General features: G+C 55.1%; 2 protein-coding genes across 2 annotated transcripts in view; one reads left to right on the forward strand and one right to left on the reverse strand.

The window, feature by feature from the left end:
• Positions 1-1,933: 1,933 nt before the first annotated feature.
• Positions 1,934-7,492, forward strand: VOLCADRAFT_95765 (uncharacterized protein; the record flags this gene model as incomplete). The annotated part of the gene is made up of 7 exons (XM_002954819.1): positions 1,934-1,976; positions 2,224-2,698; positions 2,943-3,411; positions 4,263-4,472; positions 5,281-5,369; positions 7,244-7,256; positions 7,424-7,492. 7 exons carry the CDS (start codon positions 1,934-1,936, stop codon positions 7,490-7,492), a joined length of 1,368 nt encoding a protein of 455 aa, XP_002954865.1.
• A 374-nt stretch (positions 7,493-7,866) lies between these two features.
• VOLCADRAFT_118882 (uncharacterized protein) overlaps positions 7,867-9,238 on the reverse strand; it is a gene marked incomplete at both ends in the record, with an annotated part of 5,369 nt that continues 3,997 nt past the window's right edge. Inside the window, 2 exons of the mRNA XM_002954866.1 lie at positions 7,867-7,959; positions 9,050-9,161. Of these exons, the coding sequence (XP_002954912.1) occupies positions 7,867-7,959; positions 9,050-9,161 (205 nt within the window). The remainder of the gene's footprint in view (positions 7,960-9,049; positions 9,162-9,238) is intronic.

Consider the following 9,238-nt stretch of genomic DNA (forward strand, 5'->3'; position numbering starts at 1 on the left):
CCTGTACGGATGCAGAGGGGCCCCGCCCTTTTTCCGGCTTCCTTGAAGCCGACACCCAACTTGTCTGTGAACGTAGCCGTTTGTGGACAACACTTACGAGGCCAGCCCTCTGCCTTGACGGCTCGACTTTTACCGGTTTTTGTTCTTTTGTTCTGACTGCTGCCAATGCCGTACAATACGGGGTGCGCGTAATTGATGCTAGGATGCCAGGATGCCGAGTATAGGATCCCGATTGCGTTTTGCTTGCCTAGCTTGCGAAGACCTTTTGGCGGTGTCTGTGTGCCCCTGTGAGGAACCTCAAGTCTGTAAAAGGTCTCGACAATGCCAAAGTGAATCCGGAGTGTAATCCATACCCGGGGGCCCCCCGAGAACAAACATGTTTGTAAATCAATCAAGGTGCCAGCAGCACCTCCCCAGCAGCGCCACCCCAGCAGCACCTGGAAAGGTATGACGAGTCGTAAATGGTCGGATGGGCAGATGTCAACTTCACCTAATGTTTTGCTCTAGGAGGGAAGGTGTCTGGTGCGTACGACAGCTGTCGTGGATCGCCGGGGCGTCGTACACGCACGTGCATTTGGTTGACGTGAGATGATAATCATGGAGGTCATGAACAATATTACGGCCGTCAACAATCTAACAATCCCTGGTTGACTCCTGTTGCCTTATTGATATAATGTACGACTCTGGTGTAGCGCTGCGTAGTTCACGGATGCCGTACATGTGAACATGTTCCCATCTCGACAAGGAATAGTCTCTCTCACTCTCTCTCTCTCTCTCTTATTACGTTACGTTACGTTACGTTAACGCAACCTCTGCTGCCTCACAAAGGAAAGCCTCAACACGGCGCTGCTGGCTGCCGGGTACACATGTCAGTAAACAAAGGGGCATATTTCATAATATCATCCTCTATATCAACAATAGTCCGGTAGTCAGCACCGATTGCGGCACTTGGTGCGGCTGCAAGGTATACATACATGGGTCGAGCAGGAGGGGGCCTGTGCGACGATCCATATTACTGGAGGGGTGTGGCTGGGTAAGCTAGGTCAACCTGATGCGTAAGCCAGGTTCCTGAAGCTTGTTTCGGCCACAAGGTGGTGAAGGAGGTTTGTGAGGAAGGTTTACGCAAACGTTCGCAGTACTTTCCGTTTCGCTTCGGTTAACTTGTCCAACGGTTGCGCATGAATTGTGTGCTTATGATTATTATTATTATTATACATATAACTGTCAACGACATGGCTGCCACTATAGAAATCTCCTATTGTCTTACTGTGCATTAAGATTGATCCGCAACCTTCCACGATCTTACGGGACACAAAACCGGAGGATAGGCAGTGATGGTTAGGAAGAGCGTAGGGCGGCTGTGTAAAGTGCGCAATCCTAGGTGCATCAGTTACTGTATCGATAATCCCATAGATCCCAAAAGAGTATCTACGCAAACCGAAACGTCTTCTTAGCCTTGTATGTATCGCACCATAATGACTAGGAAAACCGCGTTTTCATGTATCTTCCTAAAGCACATCTTCAGTTAGCTAGGTGTGCACTTGGTGCGTCACATCGAAGAAATGAAACCCAACCTGGTCGGTACGCAATATGCAGCACCCGCTGCATCGCCGTATGCGTGACAAAATAGAGTGAAAAGCCTATGGCGACTACCTAAACGTGATCGAAGGTATGTTAGGCTCCGAGTCCGTCGTGAGAACTGCCGGCTACACCGGGACACTGTGCTGGGACAGTTGTTTCATTTTGCTTATAATTAAGCGTGTAAAGATGGTGTTTCATGCATGCTGTCGCTTCCCAGATGAGGGTGATGGAGTGATCAACCCGCGGAATGCACGTATTTAATAGGGCCGGAATCCTAAGAATAACACTTTTAGACAGTACACTAGTGTATGGAAGATACTAGCTTCTGATTTATGAAAATAGCTCGTTAAAGATGCATTCGATAGGTTCGAAACCCCGTAGGCCCTATACAGCAGGTACGTGACAAGTGCTGAAAATGCCTGTTATATCATGAGTCCTCATATAGTTTAAAGTAAAGTCATATTGAGCTGCTGGTAATACCTTTACGTGCAACTGCGAGCCGGGCCCTTGCTGTTGTAAAAGCCATGTCGTTCGCCACAGCTCGGGTATCAGAGATAGTTGGGCGAAATGTAGAAAAGATTCCAAATCATAAACATATTCCAGGCCCTCACACCCACACAGCGCTTACTACTGCGACAGCAGATGCCAGCAGCTACGATGATGCACCTACTCGAGATTGCAACCCGCCCGGGAGACCCGACCCCTGTGGAATTGAACAACAACAATCCCCTGGAGTGTGGCCTGTAAAAGCTGAAGGTGCAGAACTGGAGGTCCCCAATGGTCGGGCACGATCGACCGTGGCCCGTCGGCCCCTCCTCGACTTGGACGTATGCCCTTCCTTTTCCGAGCAGCAGCCGGAGCGCACTAAGCCCCTCTTCCTGGACCGCCACAATACGCTACAGCTTGTGCACGAATCCCAACGGATTGGGGCCTACAGCAGCAACAGCGCCACCACCATCTCCTCCGACACTCCTAGCAGCAGTAGCAGCGGTAGCACCGGCACCAGCAATGGTGGATCGCCCGAGGCCGCCGCCGCTTCCACCGCACCCGCGTGCAGCCCCGTCAGCATTGGCGCGGCCCCTGTCGCGTCCTACCTTCCCAGCTGGAACATCGCGCGGTGAGCGGACCAGCCAGGTCATTGCCAAATCAGGATACATGGCGGCCGTGGTGTAAATCGCTCATAGCACAGTGGGCTGCTGGCGCCGCTAGCGAGCACCTGTGCATGAGTTGCAGTAGTTTTGAACCACAGAATTCACTCACTACAAAATATAAAACCCCATACACATCTCCAAAAGAAGACTCTTAGTTTACTTTTACTTTACAAAACGACCCCCGCTTCGCCTCCCTCTACACATACACAGGAGCGAATTGTGGATGTTGGCGCAAAGAGCTCTCCTGAGCAGCCTGAACATGCAGCCGCCAGGGGCACCGGAAAAGAACATCCCCGCCACCGACCCCACAGCCGCCGCCCCCGCCGCCACCGCGTTCGGCGCCACCAGCGGCACCGCCACCAAGACCCCCTTCGCCTGTATTTCCACCCAGGCAACTGTCACACAGCAGGCGCCAGGTCTGCGCAGTCTGTTCCGCAGCATCACCTCCCGACAGCGCCGCGCCTGCCCCGCCACACCGCGCGGCATGGGCCCGCTCCCCGCTGGGCCGCTGATGCCCGCCTTCACGTTGGCCTCTTTGACGGCGGCGCAGCCTAGTGCTACTACAGCCAAATCGCGATCCGGCCCCTGGGCCAGCGCAGATGCAGCGGAATGTACGGACGGGGCGACGGAGGTAGAAGAAGCGCCGCTGTCCTTGGAAGTGGACTGGGAGAACGTTCTGGTAACGGAGCCTGTCGGAATACCCCCCGCGGATCTGACGACAGCGAGGGACATGGCGGCGGACGCGGGCGGCGACGCAGCTGAACTGCACCGGGCACAAGGGCCCGAAGAACAAAAGCAGGATGATGGTGGTGGTGGAAGTGGTGGAAATGATGATTTTATTGGACGGAAGGACGAGCTGCACCCTCACTACCACCGGAAGCACCACGCTGCGTTTGCTGCAGGCGTTGCGGCGGCGACGTCGACAGCGGCGGCGGTGTCGCACACGGCGGCAGCAGCGGCGGCGGCAACGGGGGCGGCGGCGGCGGCGGGCCTGCCTGGGTTGGCCTCTACAGCGTCCATGAGCGGCTGCTCCATCCTACACATGGCAGAAAACTTGCTTGACGTGGGCGGCAGCGTGCTACTTTCAAAATTTCAGGTTGGCCAGATTCTCAAATCCCATCGCGGCCGAGCTACATTAGGTAACAGCTCTATATTTGACGAGCATAGTTCAATGGACGATATATGTGTGTGTGTGTGTGTTGGGGGGGTGTCTGGGGACGGAGGTGTTTTCCTGCACACTGCTGCCGGAGACTCAGATTCCAGGCCCTCCTCCCTCCCCACGCCAATATCTTGTGTAGCAGCATCCGTCCGTTACTCGATTTGACCTCAGCGACGTTGTTCACCCCCACCTGCGCCGCCGCCAATGCTAATGCTAATGCTGGGGCGATGCCGATGCACATACTCTTGGGGTATATAGCCGCGGCCTCGCTGACTAGTAGTCTAGTAGTCACAGCCCCGTGGTGGTTGCGGTGGTTGCGGTGCTGGGGCCCCTGACGCTGCCCCCACCGCGATCCTGCCCTCCGAAACCAGAGTATCATTATGAACACCGCCACCATGGCAGCCGCGGAGGCGGTGCTGGGTCACGACGCGCCGGCGGCTTTACGTCGCCGCCTCCGGGAGCGGCTGCGGTGCACTCTGGCCGGTGCCTCGGTGATGTGGTTCCTGCTGAACTTGCACACTACCTCCGACATGCTCGCACACCTGGACTTCGAACACGATTTCGTAACAAGCTCCAAAGTGGTGAGAGGATTGCCTGCCGCACGTGCCGTATACACGTGTTGTGCAAGTATCGCGTGCGCTCAGTAGCCCGTAAGATGCCAGTTAGTTAGTTAGTTAGTTAGTTAGCTGCCTTTCGAGCTACCACGCTTTTTTCTTCTGTGGTTGCTGTTAGAGCTTAAACGTCTTCACGAACTCGCGGTATTAGACCTCAAGCGTTTACACAGGGATGAAGGTTACGGGTTCTAGAGCCAAACATAAGGGGAGGCATGAATACTTGACGCCTAGCCACATAAATCGAATAGTGATGATACCGCCCCCGTCACTGCCCTAACCGCCTTTCCGCCCCATTCCGTGTTCCATGAACCGCCGCGGCACGGGACGCACACGCACCTCCATTCCGCCGGTGGCTATGTGGTGACGGTACGGCGGCACTTGTGGCGGTTGCGGCGGCTGGCTGGCGGAGCAGTTGCTTAATTTGGCAACTTCGGGACCTACGTTGGTTCAGAACTGTCAGGAGCTGCTGCAGCTGGGTTTTGCAGTCTCAGTTGGTGTGGGCAAACGGGCCATGAGCGGAGGCGTGGCGGAAGTAATAACGAACGAGGAACAGTTTTAACTGCCATAAACTAACCACCTATCCAAGTTTGACAGGGCATTACTAAGGATATGCAGGCAGGCAAGGCAGGAGGGGTAAATGTCCTACAGCAGAATGGATCAACAAGCCTGAAACCTAAACGCGCCACCAAGTGACCCGCCAGACCCGACCTGGTGAGGTGGTCCAACTAATCAGTCAAGTTGCCTCCCCGACCTCCTTTCTTTTTTTCCTTTCCAGTCCGGCTGCATCCTCTTAGCGCCTTTGAGTTGTGACGAGCTGAGAAAGGAGGGAGGAAGTGTCTCCGTATGTGCATATGCACGTGCTCGGTGAGCGACTTTACAATGACTTTGCAAGTAGGTTTCGGAGCGCACGGTTTAGGATGCTGCCGGGATTTCTGCGGCGGCGGTGCTGAGCGAGATGAGAGATAGGCATTCCCGGTCCTCAGGCTGTGAGAGAGTTGAATCTGGTGGCTTCAGCGAATGTCAACGGCGTGTGGATGCGCTGCTTTGTCGCGCTGCGCAAAAAAGTGTGGCACTATCGCAAAGAGAGCAAAGGTGCGCCATGATTAGGGGAGTCGCACTTATGTGCTCGGCTATAGCACATATCTCGGTCATAGGAAGCATTACACTGCGTATTTCCTCAGTAGCCACATGAGGTGAGTGATTGTGTGCTTTATATGGAGCTGTATTTCATCTTCGAGTGGTAGATAGATAGTAGACAGTGGATAGTCCTGCAGCAAGTAGATAGTCCTTAGATAGCAGGTCAAAGGCTGTGGTGGGAGGTGGCACGGCTCCTACTAGCAGTCCCCAGCAGTCAGCAGAGTGATATTATTGCTGGGGTGCCCTTAGAGTGGTTGCCGTACAAGGCCACGTGAGCGATACCGCATGCCATGCAGTACATATATACATACGTCACATACATGCATACATACATATATATAGACATACCTATAGGTCCGGGACGTCATCTAGGATAGGACGGCAACGGTTGCGGCTGGCAGGTGCTGCTCAGCTGCTGGGATGGCGATAGCTTTCTTGCGGTGAATTCACTGCAAATACATGCCCAATACATCGCGTCTCATAGTGATTTTAATCAACTGCCATTAAGATTGAGTTAGATGCTGGTATTACGAAGGGGACGGCATCCAGGCAGACGTATCACAGCTTGACGATGATGCTGGTGTAGGGGTTTAGGGCAGACGTATTACCGTCCACGGAGCGAAAATCCGGGAAATGTTGTTTTAAATTTTTGAATTGGCTTTGGCTGCATCGGCCTACGGTATTTGAGCTATACCATCCGCAGCCAGGCCGTGTGCCGTCATGGCGGTGGTCGGCGGGGGTCGGGCCCTGCGGCCCACTTCCCTCTCCCCGTCTGAAGTGAAGAACGTCCCAAGGTGGATGCGTGCTTGCAACCTTTGCAACCCTAGGCCACGACGGCTCTCGCACTACCACCACCACGACCACCTGTCGATGCCGCACATGCAAGCAAGGTACATGAGGGGGATATAGCGGTGCACGGATGCTATTTGTGTTGTTTGTGTCTGGTGCAGAGTGGCGGTAGAGATAGGGGGCGGAGAGAAGCAGCTAGGTGGAAGCCGCAGCAGGTCCCTTCCTGGACCCTGGACCCAACCTGCAAATGAGAAAGCACGGACGCAAATCATCGGCGGGGGCAATGTCCGTGCGGTGCTGCTGCTGCTGTTGATGTGGTGGTTGTTTATGATGATGTTGTTGTTGGCTCTCTGATTGACATCGGCTGTTAGGGCCGTTTGGGTGTTTCATGGCCTCTCATCGCCGACGTGAAGGAAGACTGGAAAGAAGGAGCAGTGAGTAATGAGGGCCGCCGTATGCCGTACGTTGCGAAATAGTTGTAGCGGTTAAACGGTTTAACTTAAACCTGCCCGGTCACGGAAATGCCTTCCTGGGCATTATGGGCGTTATAGCCCCAGTGCGCGCCTTCAGGGCCTTCAGAGATTTGCTTGTGCATTGTGTTACCGTTAAGCTGCCTATCGGTGATATTCTGGGGGAGTTCTCTAAGCAGCTCAATGCGAGGCGGACGTGTGTGTGCTAACACCCAATTGGGTCGACCCACCGGGGATTCCCACCGTATCTGAACTGTGGGATGGGAGCTTCTCCTCGTGGTGAGGCGCCGCGCCTAGTGGTTTGGCTCGCTCACACATTGGGGCCATGTTGCCTATGTATAGGCCACTGCACCAGGTGCGCATGCACTTCAGATACTAAGGTTGTTGGGAACTGTGTAAGCTAACGAACAGGTCTAATGGCCGCCAGAGCGTGCCGTCGCGTACCTACCGCTGGCTTTGTGACCGCATGTCGAGTAAATCGAGCATGAGCTGCATGTCTTTTGTGTGAATGCACACCAGCAGCTATGGGGCCTCCGAATGAAACACACGAAGCGGGAGCAGCCGAGGGCGCGAAATGCAAGAGTGTCGTAACTGGTAACGCGGAAGTCTTCCCCTTTTTCCGTGGTCATGTCGGCCATGTACCGCAAAAAAACGCGCTGCTGTGTATGCTGCTGCGTGAAAGTAGATCGCCCGAGTTCCACAACTAAATCCCGCACTGTACTGCACTGCATCGTATTGCAACGTAATGCACTGCAGTTCAACCATTTTCCGAGGGATTTTGGCGGCCTCCTGTGGCCAACAACAGACGCACTCGTGACCACCCTCGCGGCCAATCAATCACCCAGGGTGGGTGCCCCCCCCTGTCTACTCGGTACCTCACACTCTTACACTCTTTTGCGGCCACATATAGATGCATTTTATTGAGGAAACCGCAGTTACTAAGATGTACGGCACTGTACGACACCTCATGGCCTGTTTGGCCCCGTAGCGCCGACTGGCTGTTGGTGCGCTGGGTCCGACAGGCCCCTCAGCGCTAGAGCCGCAGCCATCTCCGCCAACTGAGTTGGGTTGTTGACCACCGGAGGGAGGGGCGGGGGGAAGTGGGTGGCCGGGGGGGTAGTGGAAGGGTTTTATTTTGGGAAGAGCTCAGGACCGGTGGGTTGTTGGGGAGTATGTATGTCGGCGGGAGTTAGGGTGTGCATTGGGGGCAGGTGGTGGTGGTGGTAGGTGAATGAATAAAGATGTGTGCTGTACGAGATCCGCGAGTCATGCGCCGTACAAAGAGGGTATTACAGCAGGGTTATAGGCGTTATGCGGCAGGGAGATAGCTAGTCCGCGGGCAAAAGTATGAAACTACCTGACGTGAGAATATCTGCCTAGCTACAGCAGAGCACAGATGCCATCAGAAGGCTGTAGCAGCAGCTGGCTACAAAAGCAGCAGTGGCAGGAGCAGTAATGGTGGCGACAGAGGGTCAAGTTCAGGCGCCGCTCATTCGCCGTCTCCCCCCTCGGGGGGCCCCCAACACAGACACGGGACAGCGTGGGCCCCGACCATCCCATTATATCGGTGGTGGGTGGACGGGCGCCTGTGTTGCCGCCTACAGCCAGTAGCCGCAACTCAATTATCCCCTTTGGGCGCTAGCCTGCGCTGATAGTGCGGTGTTTCCTTTTCTCCGTGGTTTTTTGGCGTTGAAGTATTGCTCTTGGGCCTTCGGCTCGTATTGGTAGTTTTACAGGTATGGGGTCACGCACCCCCAACCATGTAATACACACACACAACCGTAGGGCTGGGAGAGGAAGGGGGGGAGGGCGTGCGACACCGCTTAGCCCCGTGGGGGGGGGAGGAGAGCGGAGCTAGCGGACCTGCGGCTCTGGGCTGCTTAAGAAGGGGGGCCAGAGGGCCCCCTCTCGCGCACACACACACGTCCGCTGGAGAGAGACCTTAGGCGGTCTTTCCGTTGGGGCTGGGCAGCAGTCCCTGGCCCGGTGTCAGGCCGGTGGTCAGATACTTGTAGCATATACATACATACACACACGCACACACACATGCAAACACACACGCACACATACATGCAAACACACACGCACACATACACACACAGAGACACACACATACACATGTACATACACACATACATACACACACACCTGCGCCGCCGATGGTCTTGCGGATGGTTCCGGAGCCATGGCCGTTAGCACCAGTTGGTGCAGCTCGGGGAGGTAGGCGGGGGCGGGGCCCCGGGGCCAGCCAATGGCGCAACTGCGGCAGTCAGTCAGTCAAACAGTCAGTCAGTCAGTCTGTCAGTCCGTCAGTCCGTCCGTCAATCAGTCCGCCAT

Source organism: Volvox carteri, assembly GCF_000143455.1.
Source record: "Volvox carteri f. nagariensis unplaced genomic scaffold VOLCAscaffold_46, whole genome shotgun sequence".
Lineage (NCBI taxonomy): Eukaryota > Viridiplantae > Chlorophyta > Chlorophyceae > Chlamydomonadales > Volvocaceae > Volvox > Volvox carteri.